This window comes from Ambystoma mexicanum, chromosome 10 (genome assembly GCF_040938575.1).
Source record: "Ambystoma mexicanum isolate Mex_15411 chromosome 10, UKY_AmexF1_1, whole genome shotgun sequence".
Classification (NCBI taxonomy): Eukaryota; Metazoa; Chordata; class Amphibia; order Caudata; family Ambystomatidae; genus Ambystoma; species Ambystoma mexicanum.
The window spans coordinates 1,239,030,083-1,239,056,361 of NC_090932.1; the positions used below are offsets into that span (position 1 = coordinate 1,239,030,083).

The 26,279-nt window shown below is 44.9% G+C and overlaps 1 protein-coding gene across 2 annotated transcripts in view; it reads right to left on the minus strand.

The window, feature by feature from the left end:
* The window catches only part of RNFT2 (ring finger protein, transmembrane 2), a 594,232-nt gene that overhangs the window by 275,450 nt on the left and 292,503 nt on the right, over positions 1-26,279 (minus strand). For both annotated transcript variants that reach the window (XM_069619214.1, XM_069619215.1), the window contains one exon: positions 18,889-19,042. In XM_069619214.1, the coding sequence (XP_069475315.1) occupies positions 18,889-19,042 (154 nt within the window). The remainder of the gene's footprint in view (positions 1-18,888; positions 19,043-26,279) is intronic.

The following is a 26,279-nucleotide window of genomic DNA, read 5'->3' on the forward strand; positions in this document are numbered from 1 at the left end:
AGGAAACAGTCTTTCTTCTGCTCCTCAGGAATCAAGCCGAACTCGGAACAAGCTTTTCCCATCATTGCATGGAAGGCTCCCACATCATCCGGAGGAGATGGCTGTGTCTGGCTCCTCGTAGACTCTACCTCTACGTCCGAATTCCATGTTGGGTCCCTCGACGGTGAAAGGGAGATGTCTGACCCTGAGTCACCCAGTATAGAATCGGACTCCGATAACTCACCCTCCTCCTGCGCTCGAGGACGATCTTTTACCGCCTGGGGAGCCGATGGGTTTTTAGTCATCGAGCGAGCCGCACAAGTTTGCTCGTCGACGGAAGGTACAGAAAAAAGTGACGATGAAGTCCCAGGTTGAGGGATCTGCGTATCCAGCCGCTGCAGGAGCTTCTGAAGAGTATTAAGCACATCCAGAGACAAAACTGTCTGGGGGGTCAGTAACGTTGATGATATAGGCACCATACCCCCACTCGCACTCGTCGTCGTCGACGTGGAAGGCCGTAAGCTTAAATCCGATGGCTGCAGAACCGTGCCACCTTCTCCTTCCGCCGAGCAGGCCGTGTCTGGCTGCAGTAAGACTTCAGGGGGGATCGGGTCATAGACCTCTGGCAGCCAAGCCATAGACTGAGTCTCCGTCGATGAAGGAATCCCAACCGCTGCTGCCTGAACAGTAATAGGCATCGTCAATGACACCGAGGTCGACGAGCAAGTAGTCGTCGTCGAGCCCTTAGACTTCGTCGTCGATTTCGATGCCGACTTCCCGGCTGAAGCGTCTCGACTCATGGAAGACCTGGGACGGTCCCCTGAGGAGGATTTTGACAGCGCTTGCCTCTCCGTCTTAGATGATGAGGAGGAGGAGGAGGGCTTTTTATGTGATGAGGAAGACCCAGCATGCTTCCCCTTATGCTTGTCCTCAGCGCGGTTTTCTGCTGGCCGTACCTTTTTCGATGGAGGTTCCGACTTGCTCCTGGAGGCCGTGGAGCCAACTTCCGAAGCCGGGTAGGCACCCGCTCCGTCATTAAGCCAGTCGACCAGCCTTCTTTTACGGTCCTTAAGGGTTTTTTGGGAGAAACCCTGGCATATCTCACATGTATCCGCCGTGTGGTGCGGGTGTAGACAGTAGATACAATCCATGTGGGCATCTCCTTCATAAACTTTTTTGAGGCCACATGTCGCACAAGGGCGAAATAACGCTTTTCCAGACATAATTCTCCAGAATTTGAACGTCGCCGAAGCGAAACAGAAGAAAACAACCTAGTTTCCACTAGCAGTAATCACGAGGATCCCACTACTTTGAAAGACGGTTGAAATCTGAGGGAGCGGGTCCTGTATTTATATCATGACGTCCTGACGGTGCGGGCACGCATGATACAAAACGAGGTGGATAGGACGCATAAGCGTCGAAAAAGTTTTCCTACGGGAAAGGGTCTATATAATGTACCGGGGATTCCCAGCCTGACGACGGGGAATATTCTAAGCATGTGAATCCATGAAAGATCCAATGCTGGAGAAACCCTTTTCCTTCATGGCACTGTATCTATTCTTCCTATTGCTAACATATTGATTTTGTGTCAGGCATGTGTAGTTTATGGAATGGCATTAAAAACTGCTCCAACTGAAACTACTTGGCAGACGGCACATCCAACAGTGCAGGACCAAGAGTGCGCAGCACTTGCTTACTGCAGCCTTTCCAAATCAGATTGAAAAGCACACTTAACAGTATGAACGGTATAACGGTATAAACAATATGACGGTTATTATTGTTCAATTAAGTGCTTCACGGTATCTTTAACGGTATACCGTTATACCGTTACATCCCTAGTTGGTTGCTACTGTTGCCTGGAAAAGTACTGCGGTACCAATACCCCAGTTCATCTGCTCCTTGGCCCATCGTGGTTCACCCTCATCGTTGTTTTTGTGATGGATGGGAGCATTGTCTGCAGGGTTGCTGCCTCCTTTTGCCTGCCGAGTTGCTGGAATCCAATTTGTTTGATTCTAGCACCACCCTCTTGTCTTCCTCAACGTCGCACATGCTTCAGGTTGGAGAGCCTCCATTGTGGGAAGGCAATTAATTTCCATCAAGGTGGTAGTCATTGTCCCAGGGTTCAAATCCCTGTGACCCGGATCCTATATAACACGCTAAGGAAAAGAAACCCTGTACTTACCAGGTTGTTTAGCCTTCTGGGAACTGAATTTCTGAATGCAAACTTTAAGAGTACCTACTTCTGGGTCATGGGTTGTTCTCAATACCCTTGGTTCCTTTTGGTCTGGGGCAGAGACTTTTCAAAACATGTCTTTCTCACATTTCCTTATTGGATAACACTGGGGGTCTTCCTGCTGTGCTGGAACTTCTTTTGGCGGTCCTGGTCCTCAAACCCCCCTCTGGAACTCTTTTTTAGGATCTCCTCTTGTCCTGCCTGGGATTGTCTGCTGCAGCATCATCACCTCTATACATGTGGATGGCCTGCTGACTTTGACCCTTTGATTTCAATGAAATATTCTACGCACCTTGGAACCCGCCTATAGTGACTTTAGGGCTACTTTGCTGCCCCTGGACCTTTTTCCTGTCCCCTAGCCCAAGAGCCAAAATATTCATGCTTACCAGTGATTTTACTTTGGGTTAGTGGTTGTAAAACCCTCAACAGGTGGGTTGTATAAAATCTCTCTTAACAGTTGCTATAGTAGTGTGGAATCTAAGCCTGGTAAAAAAGGCAATTCTTCTGGTAGCAGTAGCACTAGCTTAATTGCTGATTAGGCTAATGGTCTGGTCATAAGACTAGGCCCTTTCCTGTATTTTGTATTGTATTTCTCAGCCTTTGACGTAGCAATTGTTGATGATTAAGTCTTATTCGACAGCAGGATTAATCTCCTCATCCCTGTTGATGCTGGTGTCCTCAATGCAAAGTCATTTGTCATTGGCATTCCTAACGGGGCAATGATGGACATTTGTGTGCCATATTTGCTGGGGAAGAGAAGGATGGGTGAAGGCAGGATTACCAAATGAAATCTGAACAACTATACCACACCACAACTTCAAACGCCTGTCCCGGTCTCTAGGAAACCTCAATGTGTTTTCATCATTCTACAGTAACACCCTGTTGGGTCATAAATACCTGGCCTGTTCCAGTCAGATGAGGACAACTAAGAGGGAGAAAGAAAGAATACAAAAAAGAGTGAGAAAGGGAGCAGGGAGAATGCAAAAGAAAACAAATACAAAGAAATGAAAAAACATGAGGGGGCCAAAGGAGAGGGAGAACACACGGGAAATAAAAAGAAACCAGAATAGGGAAAGGCAATCTAAAGAAGAAAGGAAGGGAAGGAAAAACGGAGTGATGGAAAGAAGGATGAATGGACATAAAAGCCAAGGAGATGATGCATCATAGGGAAAGACTGTTTGATGCATGGAAAGGAAGATAATACTGGCTGATTGATGGAAAGTAAAATCAAAGGATTGAACATAAAATGGAGATGGGTAGGATAGACGTAAGGAAGAAAATGGAAGATATGAATAAAGGAAGGAAAAAGAGAAAGGACGAAATAGCAAAAATACATGGAAAGAGAGAAAGACTGGCACTAGGATGAATATGTGTTGAGAATTCACAGCTTCTCCCCTACTTACAAATGTGTAGCGAGTTGACATGGGGCTTTCAGGGGATAATTGAGAACATTCAAATCAGGAAGCAAAACATAGGGCTGCTCCACGCTGCAGCTCCATGAAGGATTTCTGCCTTTCACTCACTCATGCTCTTTTGTACAGGTGTCCCAATTGGCCTTTCTCTCCTCTGTAGGAAAGCATTACTCTTAAGGTCTGCACCTACCCAGAGCTCCAGATGGGTATCCTCCTTCACCAAGATAAAAGGTGTGTTAGGCTGTATTTGGCAAACCTTACAGTCCTCTGAGACGGGGGCAGTGCATAAAGAATTGGCGAAGATTGTCATGAGACCTCGCGTCTACATTTTCTATACTCTTCAAAAAAGATTTCTTTCTTTAGCCTTTTCTGATGTATTCAGCAAACTCCTGAGCCAATAAGGGCTGTGGCGGGTCGGAAGAAGAAGTCGGACAAATGGAGGACATGTTAACTTTCTTTAATGAAAATGTAATAAAAAGGCCTATCTTTCGCTACTACTCAAGGGATTGGACTGCCTATTTAAATTAACAAAAAGGTTATTGGGATAAATAAGGAGTTCTATAACTATTATGCAGAGGTGTACCTTTCTCACCAGGCAGGGGGGCACGATAAGCTGGTAGACTATCTGAACGAGGTAGCGCTGGGCTGGTTGGATGGTGAGCAGGGGGAAGCGCCCAACTCCCCTATTACGGGAAGCTATAATGGAAAGGCGCCTGGGTTGGATGGTATCACAGCAGAGTTCTATAAAGCATACAGTGACATCTTAATTGCCCAACTGCTAGGTATGTATGAGGACGCCATGGCTAGAGGTACGCTTCCAGAGTCAACCAGATCAGCATTAGTAACCGTGTTTCCGAAACCGGGGAGGGGCCCTAGTCAATTGGCATCTTACAGGCCGCTATCGCTGATTAATAAACATAATAAAATACTAGCAAAGATCCTAACCAAGCGATTTGTGCCGCATATGCCGGATCTGGGGTTACCGGATCAGGCTGGGATTATACCGGGTTGGTCCACTTTGAATAACTTAAGACGCTTGTTCTCCCTGATGCATAATGTTAACCCTGAAGTCCCTATAGCGTGGGTCGCTCTTGACGCCGAGAAGGCGTTCGACTCAATTGAGTGGCCTTTTCTGTTCGAGGTGCTCCGACACTCTAGGTTTGGGTCTTACATATCTCAAATGGGTTAGGTTGCTTTATACTGCCCCACGGGCTGCTATATATACGAGCGGAGAAACCCTGAATTCCTTTATCCCACGCGTAGCACGTGGCAGGGATGCCCATTTTCCTCAATTCTTTTTGCCCTGGGCGTGGAGCCGCTGGCCTGCTATATTCGGGACACACACGCTCATCGGGGAATCTGTGTGAATGCGCACTGAGCCGTTATATCGCCGTATGCGGATGACATCCTTCTGTATGTCAAGCACCCCAAGCAGAACTTAACCCCCTTGATGCAGGAAGTGCTTAGATTTGGGGAACTATCTGGTCTTAAAATTAATTGGAACAAATCTGAAGTACTTCCACTGACACCTGGGGTGATGCGAGCGGATGTGGGCGGTGACTTTCGATGGTGCCCTCAGGGGCTGCGGTATTTGGGGATTATGGTTACTACGGAAGTCAGTACGCTATACAGGGAAAACTATGTGAAAGCGCTTGAGGTATTAGAGCAGAAAGTAGAATCGTGGATCCTCCTCCCTATCTCGCAGGCTGCGCGCGTAGCATTGGCCAAAATGGTCATATTTCACAAGCTGTTGTATAGTTTCAATAATGTTCTACTATGGCCTCCTAGCTCATATTGGACTCGCACTAAGGAAATGATGACCAGGTTGGTGTGGGCGGGTAAACAACCCCGCATTGCGTGCGATACCCTGACCGCGGCATATGAACATGGCGGAATGGAATATCCAGATATGTACTGGTATTACCTTGCAGCACAGCTGCAGTATATAGCGGGGTGGAACCCTCCGAGCCCGATGTCTCCTCACACCATGGCGGCGAAAGCAATCTCCTATCCTAATAGTCTATTGGGAATGCCATGGGGAAATCGAGATACGGTTCCGAGGGGGGAGGTCCAGCCGATACAGGTGACGTGTATTTCTTGGGATCGGCTAAGCAGACTGCTCAATGATACGCCACACTTTCATCCGGATTGGCCCATATACACGGTTATAGGCATACTACTCACACATGAATTATCATTCAAGGAGCATTTTACCAGACTGGGGGTTCAGACGCTGGGAGATGTGGTTCAGGATGGGAGGTTCATAAGGTGGGAGGAGCTGCGCAATAGAGGGGAATACAATGCAGTGACCCTATTGCTATATTATAGAATCAGAGGAGTATTAAAATCAAAATGGCCCAAGTTCCCAAGGGCTCCTGTCCCAGCCTGGTACAGCAATATACAGTTAAACCGCTGGAGTCCAGTAAGTTAGTGTTGGCTACTTACAGAATGATTCGGAGTGCTATGAGCAGGAGACAGGGTAGCTTCAAGAATGTGTGGTCTACCTCTTTTGGCATCGTGATGAGCGAAACACAGTGGAAACTTATATGCATGCAGATGCGCAAGATATCCCTGAATGCTCGATACAGAATGATCCATTTCAAGTTTATACATAGGGTCTACTAATCCCCGATGAGATTGAGCAGAATTCATCCCGATAGCTCTCCGGAGTGTAGGAGGTGCGGTGGGGAGCCAGCTGATTTTTATCATATGGCATGGAGCTGTCCGCGTATTAGGTTGTTCTGGAGGGACACCCCGACTTTACACACCGGCTGTGTGGATGTTAGCCCTGATAGAGGGCGGTTCCTGTACTGAACAGAGATTGCTGGGAATGGCGGTGGGGGTTACCAGGCAGTTGGTGGCCAAGATGTGGGGCAAGAGGAATCCGCCAACCTTTCGTGCCTGGCTGGAAGTCATGAAACAGTGTGAATGCAGGGAAACCAAATATGCTGCAACTATGCCGGCCACAAGCCGCCCAATTGACTACTGGCCCCCATTCCGAAGCTATCTGTCTGGATTGGACACTAGGACACATTCACCGAGCGGTGAATTGGAATGACTCTGATAAGCAAAATGAACTGAGGCCCCCAATTTTATAGATGAAAGGTGGGGAGCAAAAGGTGGACCTTCAGGACTAGGGGTCTGAAATGATGTCAACTGTGGTCGAAGAGCGAGTTGGGATGGGAATATGTACTGCTTTCAGATGTTACTAGTGGCTGGATGGGGTCGGGGGGAGGCGGGGTTATGAGTTGTAGTAACGGTGTTTGTTGTATGTATGGTTAAATTAATAAATAAAGAGTTAACACATTTTTTTAACAAAAGGTGCTCGTCTGTCAGGAAGTCAAAAAATATACCATTTGTCCTCAGTCCCAAAGCTAACTCTACCTGACCCTTCAACTAATATTAAAAACTCAAAATAAGCCAAGAGAAGGTCACTCTTCTACTGGTCGTCTCTTCTTGTCTTCGTTCCAGCTGCTTTTTTCTTTAAGGCTGTATCTCATCTCCCGTGGTTATTGATACACAAATGTTTCTGTTTAGAATATAGGATTACGTTTTCTTCGTAAATAGTCTCTTGACGTTTCATTCATAAGTCAATGTATCTCTTCCCATATACTTGTGGGCTTTGCATTCTGTTTAAGGTATTGGATTCTCTCTTTTATGATTCTGTTCTGTTGACAGTCTGATTTCACAATACTTGTCACACTTCTTTGCGGTGGGCTCTCTCCAAGCCCCACTAACTGGGTGCTTCTCCCTTCCTCCTAGGCCATTCGCTTGTTACGTTCTGTACTGATTTCAGATATCTCCAATTCTGCTCACTTAATGTTCAACTTTCATACTTCTGACTGAGAGTTTTCCATCCTCCCAATAGATTGCCCCGGCTGCCTCCCGCCTCTCCCCGGTACCTTTTCCGATGTAGGGGAACCTTGTAGGGCTCAGTGCACACTCAGGTATTCGGCTTCTCGGTTCCTCTTCTCTTTGCCTGGCTTTGTTGGCATAGCGTTCTCGGCTCCTCTGACTTAGGATGCCATCTAAGGATGAGGGGTGCATCTAGCTGGCAGTAATCCCTTCTTCAGTAGTCTCAGCATTGTTCATTGGGTGTCTCGCCCACCACGAAGCAGCCATGGTTGTGCCACCACCTTGGACGGGTCGTATGTCCCTGTTCGGGCAACAGTTTTCCCTTTGCAGGATTCGTCAGCTCTCCAGCATCTCACTCTGGCGTTCCTTGCCTCTCCAAAAGTCGCTGGCTCTGCGACTTTGTTCGGCTCCACCTTTCCAAGGCGTAATGTTTTTTGTTGTTATTTATTAAGTGTCATTTGGTTAAATATAACCTTCAGCACTATAAAATGATGCAATAAATGCAATAGTTTAAAGTGAAGAAAATACATTGCCATGACATACTAATGCATTAGATATGACTGCAAAGTTCAATTTAAAAAAGATTTAACCAGTCTTTGTAAAAAGAAATATGCTCAACTTTCTAAAAACTTTATCAGATGACCTGTGCAAAATTTACTACAGTTTACATTTGTGCAAAAATGCATTTAAAACAGTAACTTCATGATTTCTTCCCACATGTAATGTACATTAAAATTTAATATAGTATTTCTGCCTTCATATATCACAGACCAGAATTGATTTGTGTGAATAAAATTTATATTCTCAACCCGCATTGAATATTCTTTCTCGTGTTTGTAAGTTAGACCAGAGCATTCTGACATGATATGATATGGCATTTATAACACGGCCAGACAGAAGTGATTCAAGGCGCGACAAGGCAAGGGAGGGGAACAGAGGTAAGACAGACATCGATCTTACTAGGCCAGGTGACATTGAGATCGCGCAAGTGCAGGGGAGAGCGGGTAGGAAAAAGCCAAGGGGGAGGGGAGTGCAGTACATATGATAACAATAAATAAATAAAAACAATAAATAAGAACAATAAATAAGAAGAGCGGCCAGCTGGTGGTAGGTGCAGGTGCAAGGGTAGGTGCAGGCATCAGGTGTTAAGTGCTGGTAAGGGGCTGTAGGGATACAGAAACAGCCCCAGAGTGCAAGGGTTGCCAGGGGAGCAGTGCAGGTGTGCAACAGGCGCGGAGGGGACCTGGGCTCGAGAAGAGGGGGTAGCCAGGTGACCAGTGCAGTTTCAGTTTCAGCCGGGCATTCAGCTGGGCATGGGAGGGGAGAAAGCAGAAGCAATGAGGAAGGTCTTGAGGTGCTTCCGGAACCAGAGATGGTTCTCCTAAATTTTCATAGAGGCAGAGAGATAGTTCCAGAGGTAGGCCCCAGTCGAAGAAAGTGATCTACCACCAACTCGTTGCTTGGAGAAGCAACTTACCCTGAGGGAGTTGGAGGCGGATGAGCGAAGAGCTCGAGAAGGAAGATATTGAGGAAGAGAGAGTTGAAGGTATTGAGGCCCCAGTTCCCAGGTGGGTTTTGAACTTAATTCTTGCTGCCACTGGGAGCCAGTGCAGAGATTTCCGTCCTGTAGAGATACAATCCCTGGGCTTGAGGCCAAGGACAAGTCTTGCAGTCCTGTTCTGTATGAGGTGGAGAGTAGAGACAGGCAGATTTAGAAAGAGGCTGTTGCCATAGTCCAGCCTAGAGAGAATCAGAGCTCTGGAGACAGTGAGATTCTGGGGGAAGGAGAGGAAAGGAAGAATACCTCTGAGGAGGTTCAGCTTGTAGTGTGACTTCTTAGAGACGTCAGAGATGTGAGGACAGAAGGAGAGGGCAGAGTCGAAGATGACCCTGAGGTTTTTAGCTTCACAGGTGGGAGCAGGAAGGGGGCCAAAAGAGGCTGGCCAGAGAGTGACTGGAAAGGATGAAATGGGTGTGCCGATGAGGAGAATCTCAGTCTTATTGGCATTAAGGCAGAGATCATTGGCAGCACACCACTCCTCGATAGCAGACAGTAAGAGATGAGAGAAGGAAATGAGGTGGCTGAAGGGAGCCTGAAAATGAGCTGAGTCATCCGCATAGCACTGAAAGTTAGGGCAGAGAGCGGCAATGCGGTGTGCAAGAAGTGCCAAGTATTGGTTGAACAACAAGGGAGCGAGGTTAGACCCCTGGGGAACACCACAGTTAGAGATAGAGATAGAGGAGAGGAAGGACCCAAGTTGGACCTGGGAGGGTCGATCGGAGAGGAAAGAAGTCAGCCAAGCCAGGGCCTGATCAGTGATACCCAGGTTATCACTGAGACGATTGAGCAGGATGGCATGGTTGACCGTGTCAAAGGCAGAAGAGACTTCAAGTAAGATGAGGACACAGGGGGTATTGGAGTCAAGGTTGGAGAGCAGGTCTTCGCGGATGTTCAGGAGAGCAGTTTCCGTGTTTCTGGCAGCTGTGAAGCCAGACTGATGGTCATGGAGACAACCAACAGATTCTGTGTGAAGATTAATCTGGGAGATGGCCAGCTTCTCAAGGAGTTTGCCCAGGAAAGGAGTGAAAGATTGGGCAATAGTTAGCCGGGCAGGACGGGTCGCCAGAGGGTTTCATAAGAGGGTGCATAAGGGAGTGCTTTGGGGGGGTGGGCAGGAGACTCTAGTGGCAGAGGAGTGGTTGCAGAAGTCAGCTAGAGCAGGAGCTAGGGTGTCAATGTGGTCCTTGATGGTTTTGGAGGACCAGGGGTGAACCTGTTTTGACGAGACTTTCATAGATCGACTTGTCTAGAAACCTTGTCTGGGCAGAACAGGGGAAAGGCAGGGAAGGAGGGAGGAGAGGTGGCAGAGGAAGAGCAGGGAGTAGAGGGAGGAGGGGGAGAGGAAGAGAGAGGAAAGGATGTCCTGAGTTTGAGATGAAATGAGAAGCCAGAACAGTGCAAAGGGCCTGGGAGGGGACGGGAGAGGTAGAGACTGCAGCAGGATTGGCCAGTTCCTTGCAGATTTTAAAGAGTTTGGCCGAATTGTTAGATGCCGCAGAGACACAGGCTTGGATGTGAGCTCTCTTCTTGGTGCGGACAGAGAGCCGGTATTGCCTTTGGAGCAGGCAGCAGGCCAGTTTTTCAGAGGATATGCAGGAAGCACGCAATTTCCTCTCAGCCACCCTGCACTAGCGTTTGAGGGTGACGAGGTGAGCCGTACCAGGAGTTGCACTTGGCTTTGGGCTTCAAGCCTATCCTCATGACAGGGGCAAGCACATCAAGAGTATCAGATATAGCAGAGTGGAGCATGGAAAGGGCTGTTTCAGGGTTTGAGTCAGCCAAAGGGAGACGGGGGGTGAGAAAGTGGCAGTGAAAGCCTCAACTGACACACGCTTCAAGGGTCAGATAACCAAGAAGGTGGGTGGCAGTGCTGGATGTAGCATGGCCTGAGGGGTAGAGATGGGTGAGCTGGGAGGAAAGGCGAAAGTGATCACTCCAGGAGAGAGGAGTGGTGAGAGGGATAGAAAGGGGTATGTCTGAATAGATCAGAACATCCAGAGTGTGCCCTGCAGAGTGAGTCGAGCCAGAGGGGAGACTAGAGAGTGAGACAGAGTCACAGAGGTTGCGAAAGAGTCCAAAAGGAAGGACAGGAAGCATCCAGGTGGATGTTAAAGTCTCCAAGAGAGTGGTCGAGACCAGGAGGGAAGAGGAGAGGTCCGCCCAATCAGAGAGGAAGGAGGCGATCTGACCAGGTGGCCGATAGATGGTAGCCACAGTCAGGGTGTGGCCAGGAGAGAGAGAGAGCCTGCAGACGAGGCATTCGAAAGAGGAGTAGGCCTGCATAGGAATGACAGAGGTAGGGATCCACTCAGGTAATATCAGGGCTACACCCCCTCCGGAGCGGTTGGATCTGGACACGGAGAGGATCTTGTAGCCATCAGGGAGGAGAGTGTCAAAGCTTGTGACAGAGCGGTCTGTGAACCATGTCTCAGTGAGACCAAGGACATCAAGGTTAAGTTCTTCCAGGAGCCAGCCGAGGTCAGACAAGTGTTTGACAGCAGAGCGAGAGTTGAGAGTGGCAATATGGAGAAGGTTGCCATCCTTGAAAGACTACCGGGGAGGGGTACAAATCACAGGTACGCCCTGCAGTGGTGTAGAAGAAGCCCGAGGGGGGGGCAGAAAAGGAAGGAGGAGAGGGCAAGGTAGCCAAGGAGGAGACAAGTGTTGTCCGGTCTCCCGTTGCTCTCCACATATTCTACATAATTGTATATTAGCCACCCCTCCCCCCACCAGCTCCTGTTTGTCAACACAGGAAGCTGATTGAGTCTTAGTAGAAGCATAAATCATCTTACCTTTGTGTTTTGTAAATTAATAAGATAGTGGCATGCAATATCAGGTTGGAATGCTTGCATGGAGTATAACCTATAGCTGGATTTCCCAGCTAGATAAGTAGTACATTTGACCCTATCCCAAATCATTGCCTTTTTTTAAATTTCATTACATTTTGTGGCCAGATTGTCCTCTGGCAACAGTGCACATCTGATTTCATCCAGGAAATGGTCAATCTCGCTGTGCCATATTTTCAGAGCTGGAAAAAGGCACCGATTGCCGATCACCGAAATATGAATATACGGAATCAGCATTGCCAGCATTTAGTCTTAATTTATTATATAGATTACAAGCTGCAATCATTTTCGGTGTAGTCAAAGAAATCAGACCCAGCTCGAAGCATACACGCTGGGGGAGACCCAAGACACTTCTCCAAAGCTTCCAGTCTAAGAGTTTCAGCCAGTCGGTCTCTTTAGCAGAATAAACTTCAAGCCCATAGAGTGCACTGGGAACAATACAAGTATTGGATAGTTTCAATAGGCCCTCTATGGAGTGTCCACCTGATATCGAAATAAAAGACCTAGTAGCCTTAAACTTTGTAATGGTCTTGCAGATTATATTTTTAGATAGGGATCCTTTGTTTAAGTTGTTAGTGTTAGTAATGTACATTCCAAGATACAGGTAACTATCTACTTCTTCCAAGACGTTATCATCAATTGTCCATCTAAATATTTTTACTGATTTACGATTCAATATAATAGTCATCATTTTAGATTTTGATACATTGATAGCCAAACAATGTTTTTCAGAGTAGGTTGCCAATTTATCCAGACTGTGTTGTAAACCTATCGCAGTCTGATCAAAGATTACAATATCATCTGCGTATGAGAGCCAGACAATGGGGTAGGTACCTATACGAGGAGGATGATTTGTGCAATCATTAAAGGCTCTAGGTCTGAGATATAAATATTGAAAAATATCGGGGCCAGGTGCATCTCTGTTTTAAACCATAATTAACAGGGATTAGTTAACTCAGCTCACCCCTTTGATTAATTGTATACAGTGCTATGGCAAAGTATAATATTTGAGAGTGTAATCCGCCTTTCTCCATCTTTTGTCCAGAGAATTTGATGGTTAACTGTATCAAATGCTTTGCTATAGTCTATGTAACAAATATACAGTGTTTTACTTTTTGATAGCAAAGTAGTACATATAAAATGGATGAAACCCCCAGACATTAGACATGGTACTATAACCATTTTCGAAAACCAGATTGTTGGTTACTCAGTATCTTGTTTTCTACCAACCATGCATTAATATAATACAAGAACAATTTGCTGAAGATGTTGGCACTAGAATCTATCATTGTCAGGAATCTGTAATTAGACGGACTGTCTCTGGCAACTTTTTTGTAAATAGGGATTAGCACTGAGCATTTCCAGGACTTCTGTATTTTTCCCGTACATTAATATCTTGCTGAAAACTATGTTCAGAATTTAGGCCCATACCTTTGTGTTTACCTTAAATAATACATTTGGTAGTCCGTCAGGGCCAGGTGCCCTTGATGGCTTCATGTACCCAATTATTTTTTCACTTTCTGCTACTTAAAGAATTCTTTATCCCCTATGTTCCAATAATCACTGCTGATCTCAGTAATTTGCTCTCGATAATAGAGAAACAGTATATAGGTTCTCCAGCAATCAATGGCAATAGGGTTGATCTCTCGAATTCCTATCATCCCAGAATGATACTTTTTATAGATGTGCCAACATCGTTGCATATTGTTGTCTTTTAATGCCATAAACATTAGTTTCCACTGTCCAGATGACATAGAGCCTTTATGCATCCTATACCAATTTTTGTGTTGCATCTTCAGTTTTCTTACCCTCATGGTTCTTGTATCAGCATCCTGTATGTTTCTTTTAAGCCAGCGAATGTTGCTACAGAGTTCTTTTTCCTTTTGGCTGCGATCAGGTCATATATTCTTAGGAGTGCAACTGCTGGAGGTGATTTTATGTTGCTGGTTCAGAGCCATGATTAATGAGTTCTGAACGATGGAATAAAAAGGTCTCCATATTGGCAAATGAGGGAAAATTATCCTCGGTCAGTGCGGCTATTTGCGAAACATTGAGGTTGCATAATTTATTTCTAGACCATTTTATATGATTACCCCCATTGCTAATACAATAGTCTCCATTCAATCTCTTCTGACCAATCTTGGGTGTTATTTCCAGGGAGAATTCAGTTATTACATGGTCACTAAGATTATTAGCAATAAGCCTAAACCCACTGATGGGTACGTACCCAGCTACTTCAAACAACACAAAATCAATCCAAGTAAATTGTCGACCATTAGACCAAGGATAAAACAAGTCATTGTTTCTCACATTTCTCAATTGATGGAATCAATATTTTCAGATCAGTGAGGTCCAAAGATCTTGGCTTATCAGCCCTTCATTTTCTTCAGGTTCAATGGCTCACACCTCATACTCATTTCTAACATAGGTGGGGCATTCCAGCACCCTCACCCTTTTTTCCGGGAAGAGAGGGCATTGGAAATTCAGATCTCCTATGACATAGAATAAGCCTTTGGGGTATTTCATTTTCTATGAGTCTATCAGATATTCTATCTGATCTATAATATATTTCGTGTTGTCACTTCCATGCGGGTTGTAGACGTTATCAATAGAATTTCAGCCTTCCATCTCACCCCTGGGATGGTTATCATAATAGCTAGGATATAGTCTGAACTCCACACTAGTTTTGGGGTGGTAGCCTGCAAATGGTTAGCGATGGCAATGATAAGACCCCCGAACGGCCTACCCAACATGTTTTTGCGTGCTGGGGTTTGGTAGACTGTATATCCATCAATATAGAGATCTTTCCTAAGCCAAGTCTCCTGCAGTAGAATAATAATATCAGCCGCTAATAGCAATAGAGTGCCCTCAGGGTTAGAGAGAGATAAAAGAAGGTAAACCTCTGGTGTTCCAGGATCTAATTTTTACTTGATTGCAATTGGGGCACGCAATTCAGTCCACTTCATCCCTTAGCTTTAGGGAAGTGGTTTGCTTGTCTCATTGGTAAATTGCTTTTTAAAAATGGAGCTACTGACAAACTCTGGTGACTATATTGTTCATCATATTATCAGTGAGACTTGCACTGGACCCTCGCAAATTCATATCCAAGCTCTCAAAAAAAGGGTGCCTGTATCATAATGAGCTCAGCTATAATGGGTGATACCCAGTGTATTACAGCCCAATTTGGTCCCCAACATGACCGTGGAATCTCAACTGTCTTTAACTCGTGGGATGAGATCTTGCTAAAAGCCAGGAATTGATACAGCAATTCAAGCATGTTAGTGCGGTTTAAGAAAGGACTCGCCGTGGTGGCATATAGATCTGTTACCAAAAATGTTTCTGTATACATAGAATTTAAAACATTATCAAGGGTAACCATAGAATTTTATAAAGGCAGAGTTGTCCACGTTTAATGGGACATCTGTTCCTCTCCCTCAACCAAACAGATATTTTCAGGAATACATTCAGGTTGCTGGATGTCTGGAACCCATTGTGCAGTGCTATTAGGGTGTCCTGTGTCATCATGTCCCATTCTAGGGTTTTGTACTGACTGTAGGAAATTGTCTCAGATTTGTGAGACTCCAGCCAAAAATATTTTATTGAATAAACTGTCAGACAAGTTTTAAGCCAGGGATATAACCCTGATCTTTTTTAGATTGTACCTTCCCTACAATTTCAAATCCCTTAGGGGTTTCAATATAGGTCATGCTCTTGGGGAAGACTGTAGACAAAGCCTGGGCTGCCACCCCGATACTAGAGGGGTTAGCAATACCATGATTAACATTTAGTGCATTGTGCTTCGATTTTTTAATGTGCTTCCTGCCTAGAGCGGGGGCTATATTACCACCTTTCGTTTTGGGATTCCCCTGCTGATTATGGATTTTTTGCTCATTAATAACGATGCAGGGGGACTTTAATCATACAGGATACTCAGGACCTAATATAGTGGGAGCACATATCTTGTCCCCATCCGGGTTAAGCTTCCTGGTTACTTGTACATTCACAGACTGTTTTCCAAATTTGTCAAATTGGGATTTCATAGATAATTGTTCCATATGAATTACACAGGTCAAGTAAAGAGTTCAATATAATAAAAAATGATGTCTCCATACTAAAAGTCTCAGGGCCAGGAGGGTCCAGAGATGAGGGACTCACGTGGATATCCGTCGATTTCGCATATGCGTTCTGTGCAATTGCAGTTAAATTTGGGGAACATGACAAATCTGCAATGGAGTGGTTTGGCTTGATGAGAATCGGAAGGTATAGATAAATCCATATTTGATTCGGCCTCTAAACTCATACCTATGGCCATCACCATACTATCCTGGAGGGGTTCCATGTGTTAATTTCGCCACAAAAATATTGCGAATCTCAGAATGGGTAAATGATAAACCTAAAAGAAAAACAAAAGAACAATGACTACTAGAGAATGAAAGAAATATCACACATGGACCCTGCGGGGGACACCCCCGCAACCCACGCTCCCACATAATATCCCCCCCAAAAATATTGCTGATGGGGAACCAAACGGCAATATTTTTGTTGGGGATATTATGTAGTGATACCCCTGGAGGGGATTCTAGTCTTGATTCATAAGATCGGAGGCAGCTGATGTCTTCGGAGGAGAGTTGATTTTTCTATTAGAGTTATAGTTCAGTTTTAGGAAAGGTGTTATCTTCTCTCGTTGGCACTCCTCAATGCCATTCAAGTCACAGATGGAGTTGGTAATCCCCATCATGGTAGATTTTGCTTGCTTTAGGAGTCTTAGTGGCCTGCTTTTTTAGGTTACGAGCTGCCTTGAATGTACCCATGCATGCAGCACGATCGCCAGATCATAAGGGGTGGCTCATAGTGACTGCAGGCATATATGGTGGGACAGGAAAGCGCGATAAGAAGTTGTATTAGATGAAAAGGGCTGATGTCGGAATCTATGTTAAGTCGGAAAGCTTGCTGGAGTATATTCAATACCACAGTGTTAAAAGCTCCAACCGATGATACTGGCTCCAAGGTACCAGTTCCAGCAGTCGCCCTTTTTAAATTGGGAGACAGTCAGATTGGCACATGGTTAGAGGGCTCCAAGATAAAAAACACCCCACGGTCACCTTCTTCAGAGTAAAAGGCACCTGGTATTGTTTGTACGCGCAGGTCTCCATAGCTCCAAAGACATAGGCAAGTAAAAACACCAAGATTAAAAACGAGGCCGGAGGAGGTGTGGCAAAGAATAACAATACGACAGAGCTCAAGGCACCTAGGCCCACAGTCACTCTGTGTAAAGAAAAAACCACTTACCTTCGATTGGGAGATTGTTCAAAGCTGTAAAGGCAGTAACAGAGTGTGTGTGCCTAAACCAGCAAGAATTAAAATTATCCATCCAAATTCTGTCTTTCACTGAGCTTGCGGGCTACACAGACTGCAGTATTAAGCACCTGAGCGGCACCGGCAGTGTACAAATAAACAACAAAGCCTGTCTTTTGAACCGCAGCCCACGTCAATTCGTTGGCGAAGGTATCCGCAGAAAAGCAGTTTTAGGGCACTTCACACAATGTGACACAGTGAAGATTAGTACAATACCGGAGTAAGTGATCAGCTGCTCACTTCACACTCCCGCTACGCTCCACTTTGGGGGGAGATATTTGGAGGCTAAGTTCCTCCTCCTGCTATAGACAGTGTAGAAAGACGGAACCAGTGCATTTACTGTTGAGCACTGCTGCAGAAACAAAAGTTGCAAGCTGAAACACTCACGTCACACTCCTGCCAAGGCGTAATCAACTAAGGGGGCTTCCCCTCAGTACCATACTCTCTCTCTTCACAAGAGCTACTCGTCCCAGTTATATACACGTTTATTTTTAAAAAGACATCTCCTTTTCCTTGGTATGGCTGTTTTATTCCCACATTGCCTGAAGCCAAACATAAGGATGACCGATTAGTCATTATAGCAGGTAGTCCCATGCAGATAGGGAATTTGGTCTGGGGAATTCCTCCTCGGAATGGAATTTCGTTACCTAAGGGGGAGTCACTCCCATTGAGGTCCCTCTTGCCTAGACCCTTAGGGAGGGTCCTGTGCAGAGGGCTCACCGCCCTAGCCTCATAGGGGGTGCCCCCCCCCCTCGGACAGAAGGGACGAAAACCCACGATCGGTCACAGGGCCCTGTCAAATCACAGCAAGAGACGCTTCCCAGAATAAGATGGCACAGAGGAGGAAACAGTAGCCTGAGTGAGTCAGCTGGTGTGGCAAGGAACACAAGTTAGCATTTACAAGAAAACCAAAATAAAAAACGTTTTAGATGATACAAGTCCTGAAAAACTAAGTGCCATGTACCCAAACTTCCATGCACACGATGAGCAGAGAAAAACCAGAAGATTTTCTACTCTGATTAAACCTATTGCCTACATGCACAGCAACCAGGGAAGAAAGGGACCACATGAGTTAGATGGGCTACTATATGAGGCATTCAACTAATGCTAATGTAATTTATTATACCAAGGAACCAGAGTGTGCCGATGGGGAAGTATTCAAAGTATGTGAATATATGAAAGGTTTGTTGCTTGGCAACTACGGATAACACATACTTTCAAGAACCAGGGCACTGCTTTTGAAGTCTCACTGACAAATGACCCCCCCATAACCCACCTGAAGATTTCAAACCTAAAGATGTAGCTTTCCTGCTCAGCTAGAAGTGAAATGCATTACTGGGTTGAAGTAAGCTAAAAAAGACTCCGATACTGGCTCATTAACCCAGAACATGTACGGTAAAACTTTCCACAACTGATAAATGCCACCAGCCCCAATATTCACTCAGTATCAACGTGAAGGAAGAAAAATCTGAATTACAATCTGGATTTGGTCAAAATGTCCTCCCACAGACTATGTACATTATCTCTTGCCCAAGTAGACCGCCAACTGAGAAAGTCTCAGGACTCTCGTATGAAGAATGCAGAATCCCAAATTGCAGTTTGTTAGCTTCAATTCTTTTAAAATGAAACCCCCAAATGTGTGCTTACCTTAGATTTTACCTCCAGTAAGATCCTAGGCAGAGCGACTACCAAGCACTTCAAGACAACTGTAGCATACTTCAGCACAAAGTCGGAGATGCCCACCATCCACATGAGGTCGAAGAAATCCAGGCCATCCAAGGTGGGCCGCAAGAAGATGAGGCTGGAAATCAATAGCATCATAAAATACAAAGAAAATAATATGAGGGCTTGCTCCTGGTCTCTGGACCCGAACATGGCACAGCAGACAACCCCACACATGGTCAACACATCTAAACACTGGCATCCTAAAGCCTGGACACTCAGCCCCATCTTACAAAAAGCTCTGCTGATGATACTCTATCCTGACATGATGGACTGTATAATATTCAAGTTTAGATTTTCTGGTCTCTCACACAGTTCTTCCAGCACACCTTTAAGATGAGAGGTTAGCCTAAAACTTTCATTCCTACATCTTACACACAAACCGCTCTGTCAATATATCCTAACCTCACTTTCTGTCCTCGGGAACAAAGCTTTACAAGCATGCTATTCTAATCTTGTGGCTTTTGCATCTCACCGTCCACACAAAGCTCTTCCAAATACACCTCTATACAGATCTGCAGTTTGACTACATTTTGGGACACAAACCTCACACAAAAAGCTGCCAATGAAGTTTAATTTAGATCAGGGATAAACAATGCTATTTTATTCCCACACCGCCACACTGTTCTCAAATCTCATTGATCAGACTTTCTCTCCTGGCAGTGAGATCCTAGACACTCAAGTTAATGAAACCGTCTTTTGAGGAGATGGATGCACAGCATTTATGATACTCCACAAGTCCTTGAACATAAACATCAAAATTAAAGGAGAGGCAAACCTGTTCTGGAAGGATGGTGTATGCAGATAGGTTGAATGTTGCTAGTACCTAAACTAGACAAGAACTGAATCATTGGTAAAGTAATCAGGACATTTAAAAAAGTTAAATGAAATAACTAAATACTCACAACATGCAAATCTCAGAATGGGTAAATGATAAACCTAAAAGAAAAACAAAAGAACAATGACTACTAGAGAATGACTACTAGAGAATGAAAGAAATACAAACAGCAAATCAAGAGAAAATTAAGAAAATAAATAATTAAAAACAGTGGTTTACACAGACAATGGTATAGGGCAAGGCACTTCCATCAAGGTTTTAGTTTTGCAGCACTTTAAGCATGTCTTTCTCAGCACTCTATACCCTTTTCCCTTTCCCGTTTCCTCATCTAAACTATATGGGTCACTGCCTCAAGGCCAATCATTAGAAGATTCAAACAGACGAGAGTGAAAGAGTGACTCTCATAAGAGAGGTTCAAGGTACACAAAGCAACTGCTACATGGCAGAGCCCTGTTAGAAGCCAGTCTTACACTGGGTGGCCTTGACAATAAGCAACTGTTTGTACAGAGCAGTCCTATTGTGGAACCATCAGGTATGAGAGTTAAATTGCTGCTGGACCATCAGTATTCAGGCGAATCTACTCAACCTTGTCGCCTTTTCCAAACATTAACACCTGATCCCTCCATTAACTCATCTTTATCAGCATCTGATCTTGCAAATTTCTTCTCTTCTAAAGTTCACTTTCTACGTCAGGACATTCTATCCTCACATTCTTATAACCCTTCTCCTTCACTAATACGGTTTCTAACTTTGCCCCAGTCGTTGAGTCTGAGGTGATTCTTCTCTTAGCCAAAGTCCACCCACTGCTGCCCCCACTGATCCCATCCCTTCACTACTCATTCTTAAAAATCTAATCTGCTTTTGATACCCTTTCTCACTTCTTTAACATCCGTCTTTCTACCTCTACTTTCCCTTCCGCTTTCAAAGACGCGATTATTATTCCTATTCTAAAAAAGCCTACAGCTTTGTCCCTTCTTGTCTCAAACTTTCGCCCTATATCTCTTTTACCTTTTTTATCTAAGCATCTTGTGTCCTCACAACTCTCATCATGCGTGTCTGATCTATCACTTCTTCCTCCTACCCAGCAGAAGCATTGCTAGGGGGGGGCTGAGGGGGCTATAGCCCTGGGTCTTTTGGTTGTAGCCCTGGATAGAAGCTCAGGGGTTTCAACCAAAAAGGCTAGCTAGCCCCCAGTCCCGACGGTCCCAAAAGTAGCATAGCCCCAGATCTTTTCCAGACCTAGCAACACCCCTGCTACCCAGTCTGGCTTTCGTCCCCATCACTCCACTGAAACAGCTCTGACGTATGTACTTAACTCTCTTCTCACGGCTCTATAGTCTAAACACGCCTCTGTTCTTATTCTTCTGGATTTATCTGCTGCTTTCGACACTGTGGATCACTCTTTGCTTCTGAACCCTCTCTCCTCTTTCGGTTTCCGTGTTGCTATTCAATCATGGTTCTCTTCTTACTTGTCCAACCATACTTTTGCTGTCTCATGGGGTAGTAACACCTCTTCTTCTTTTTCCCTTGACCACAGTGTTCCTTGGTCCTTTTCTATTCTCCTTATACACTTAATTTCTTGCTCCTATAATTTCTTCTTCTGGATTATCGCACCACTTTTACGCTAACGACACTCAACTGTTTCTATCCTTTTCGTCTTTTACGCCTGATATTCCTTCTACTCTCTCAACTTGTCTTTCTGCTATTAAACCCTGGATGGCCTCTCATTTCCTTACTTTAAATGCCGGAAAGACTGAAGTCCTATTCTTTCACGCCAACACTTGTCACAATCTTGGTCTCGATTTCGATTCTAATCTCTCCTTTGCTCACCATATTTCCCTTACATCTCGTGCCTGTCGATTTCATCCCTACAACATTCATAGAGTTAGTCCTTTTCTCACTTTTCACGCCACCCAACTTCTTATCTCTTCGCTAATATTCTCTTGTTTATTCTACTGTTCTGTTGCATTCTTTGGTCATCCTTTTTCGCGTCTTGCTCCTCTTAAATCAATCTATCACTCGTCTATTCGTTCACTCTGTCTTCTCGCTAGCCGAGACTCGATCTCCTCTTCCCTCGACTCACTTGGCTGGCTGTTTTTCCATTCTAAGCTTAAATTAAATTTTCTTTGCTTAGTTTTTAAATCCCTGTACGGACTTGCCCCCAGCTATCTTGCATCTCCATCATTCCATTCTCCTCCTCGCTCTCTCAGTTCTTCAGTTTTTTGAAAACTGAATGTTCCTCATCCTCCCTATGCTCAATCCCCCTTTCGTTCTTTTCAACTCCTCTTCATTGGAAGAAGCTTCCCCTTTGTCTTTGTTCCATTACTTCTTATTCTCTGTTCCGTTCTTCTTTAAAAACTCACTTGCTTCAGTCCCCTGATTGATTGTCACGGTCAGTATTTGAACATGGATTTGTATTACTAATGCCATGTACCGATGACGTTTTCTCATGTAAATCGCTTTTCACAAAAGGCGCTATATAAAGTAAAATAAAAACACAAATACACTGATCCATCCGAGTGAAGAGCAGCAATGACACTGAGCAATCTGATAATGAACAACCTTGATACAGAACCATTAGGAGCAGCTGAGATACTGCGAAACTGTAGTACAGAACAGCCAAGTTACTGAGCCATTGGGTACCGAGTATCCATGAAACAGACTTGGGGGTAAAGAGCGGCCCTGTTACTGAGACAACACAGTATAAAACAGTCCGATCACAGAGTAATTAAATAAGCAGCCGTAACACCTCAGCATACAGATGAGCCTGACACTGAGCAGCCCACCATTGATCAATTTCTATGTGGATAGCCTTGCATGACTGATATTCTATACCTGATACTGTGTGGTGTGTACCTTCTTTGCCAAATTGAACGGTTTTGTAGATGTTGTGTTATTAGCACAGAATTTTTATTTTATTGTTTAAGGCACAGACCGAAATCGAGAGCAGCAAAGCTCTGTACATGGTGTGGGTAGCCAGCATTTCGGCTGGCATCTTTTAACAGTAGTTTTGGTCTGTTCATCGGTATGTGCGTCCATTGGGATTAGTCTTCTTTCAGATGTTGAAAAAGTTAAGTTTTGCGAGATCTGCAAAATTGGAGCATTGTGGGAGCATTCCGATACAATCTGATATTGGGATCAAGTTCCAGAGGGTGGGTGCGTGACAAGAGAAGGATCGTCTACTGTTCCTCTCTTTGCAGACAAACTATGATTCAAGCCGCTTGGCCGATTTGCTGTGCGAGGAGCGCATGCCACCAGATATGAGGAACTTAGTCTAAGGAAGGCATGGTATCAAACAGTGAAAATAGACACAAGTGAACACAGTTAAAGGGCGTTTATTGAACTTCAATGGGTTGGTTGAACGCCTATCTAACCTAAATCTAAGGATGGGAGCAAGCTATGACCACTGAATAATAACACAGTCAGCGTCAAGTCTCTGTCAAAATAAAAAGGCCTATACTAATAAACCTATTGCCAATCCTTACTTCTAAATACAAAATGGTGTGGGATTGTGCAAAAATAAAAGTGTTCAAGCAACAATATGTCAGGCTGGCTAACAGGATGGCTTCCCTTCCCTACATTTTCAGCATGGGGCAAGGCGGCACACTCAAGCTTTGCCCACACTCTGGCTTCTATGCCACAAGGATACAGTTCAAAGCAAAGGTATCAAGGCCTTCTGCCAAAGCCTCTTCCAATAACAGTTTCTCATCACAGAGGGCCGGTCGTAACAAACAAATATCAAAGTTGCACTCTTATTAGGATCTTCACATGCACAAGTTCTCGCTTTCAGTATTCATCGTGGGCCTCCCTCCTTCAGGCTTGGACCTCCTTTTTTACCACAATGTTTACACTTGGTCTCGGGCTCGGACCATGGATCGCCCTTGTCCGGGCTCGGATCGCTTTTTCACAATATTCACATTTGGTCTCCCTCGTTTAGGCTTGGACCATACAGTCTCACTTTCTATGGTTTACTCTTGATATCAGAAGACTTTCGAAATGTGCGATGGGTTTTGTTTACTTCGATTCACTTTGTACAATGTTCTGATCAATCTTCTACTTTCATTTCTACCACTTCTTGGTGGGATACCTTACAGAGACCTTCAATTGAGCACATTAATGGTGCTGGACCACGCTATCAACGATATTGTATCTTTCCTTCTCACGTTCAAACATTCATCAGTCATTTAGCTTTACTCGCGTCTTTCATCACATGCGTTTACAAATGTTTGTTCCAGCGCTCGTTATACAATGTAGCCGATTACAACCTTGACCTCAACACAGACCAGTCTTGCATCGGTCTCCCCAACTCACCGTCTTTGTTGATCTTTCTGGTGCTTCTTTGTGCTTGAAGCCAAGGACGATACCACAGCGGCTGCTGCTCCTTCCCGCCTTGGTCAGTTACGCGGGAGGGCCTCCGGTATCTCCGACACCCAGTGTAGGATCCTTTAGCCTGGTTTCCTGGTGTCCTGAAGTTTTCTGCCTCAAAGGTTTCTTGAAAGTAACAATGTCTTGCCGAGTAGGTCAAAGGTATTTCCCTTCTTGCAAACCCTGCTTGGTTTGCCGTCTTTCTCCCCTCGTTCAGCTGCCGACTCGAAACTGTTATTCCTTCGTGTGCTTTGCCTCGCTCATAGTGTGCTCTCGTGCTACGCCTTTTATCCGTGTGGGGAAGTTTAATGGAAGTCAGGTGTGCGTGACTGCCAGTAATTGCCTGACTTCGCCTGACTGTAGTAGCAGGACATGTCAGGTACACTGCTCGGGCTGTCCGTTTGGAAGTGGAATGGGTTACAAGGGGTTACTAGGGAAATGAAGAGGCTTCCATCACCCCCATTAAGACATAGATATTGCAAAAACAGTTTTTAAATGAGAGCACTCAGTGATGCATCTTTTTCCCCCCCAGTTAATGACCGCCCCCCCCCCCCCATACCTGCCCGAGACTCTCGCCTGTTTACAGAGATGGCAACAAACCACCAGACTCCTTATTCTTCCTCACCTTAGAGACATTCCAAGACATAAGCAATGCCAACGGTTTGGGCTTTTGTGTAGACATGGGAAATGCATCTGCCAGGCACTGCTGTAGTGGTATTAAATGGCCATCAATGGTAGCATCTTCAAAATGGTGCGAGTACTTGGACATATAATAGCAGAGCCAGGCAAATCTCTAATAATTATACACAAGCCAAAATTGTTGGCTTTGCTGATGCTTGCTTTTAAGCGGACTTTGGTGAAGGACACACAGAGTGCTCAGACTTGGTTAAGGCATTTATATTACACCCGTAGCGTGTTTATAGCTCCAATTATGTCATGAACTCTTAGTAGACTGCTTTACAAAAAACCCTGGCAGGCACTTAGAGCACAATGTTTAATAGTAAGGCTTGATAAGGTTAGCTGAGAGAAGCCAGGAGGATGTGCTCTTGGCAGGGAGGGCAGAAGTGGGTAAGAATCGCCCTAGGGATTAACATAGCTATGGGCAGTCAATGGCCGGCTAAATAACCAAACACCTACAAGCTTTGTGTCCAGCCTCATATTCCATTTCTTCCTAGCTGCACTTTAATGCAATAGTTTTGGCTTAAAGGTGGCGCCACTTAATAGCCAAAACTACAAATGGAAATAGACTAACTGCTCTCCTAGTTTATCCTCACGCACCCATGCATCTTGGGGATATTCCAGAGCAGTGGCATGGATGTCAGTGGCACAACTACCTCTCTTCTGTTACTTCTTCATGACGTTCCCCAACAACAGTAGATCAAGCAAAGGTCCTTCCTGCTAATCAGAAACATTCCCTGTATGCCTCAGTGTGAAATTGACCAACATTGAAAGAAATGGAAATAGTATTACTGCTTAGAGAAACTTGCATTCCACCTTAATTATCTTCTTTTGTAATGGAAAAGTGGCACAGTCTTCTCCCACCATTGGATATTCTGCTGTGCATTGGAACATTTCATTCAAGGTTTTTTCAGTGGTGAAAAAATCAATAGTCCAATTCCCTTTAAACTTACTCACCCACCCGCTTGAAGACTTTCCCCTACATAAACATGGTAAAAGCAGCACACGTGGTATGTTATTCCTTCCTCTACGTTGCCCTAACAGACACAAAACTCACTTCAAATCAGTCTAAATTGCTCTCATATTCACCATTCTTTAACTCGCGTGCACCAATTTTCTCCCACTCTATTTTTCACCTTTTCTGCATAGCTTATTCTCGCTTTCATTTATCTTTGAAAAGCTGCACACATGAATGTGCAAAGAATTGAACATTCATGCGCAAAGTACCATGTTGTTGCTTCTGCCTCTTGAAAATAGGTCACATTTGTTACTTATAGGGGGAATGTGCTGCCCAGAAACTTCTGGCAGCGTAGGCTGCACCCCAATATTGTCTTTCGACAGATGCAGATATTTGCAAACTACACTTCCTCGCCAGTGGAGGTATCTAAGGTGGGGGAGGAGGAGGAGGGTCAGGGGAACCCAAGGGTCACCATTG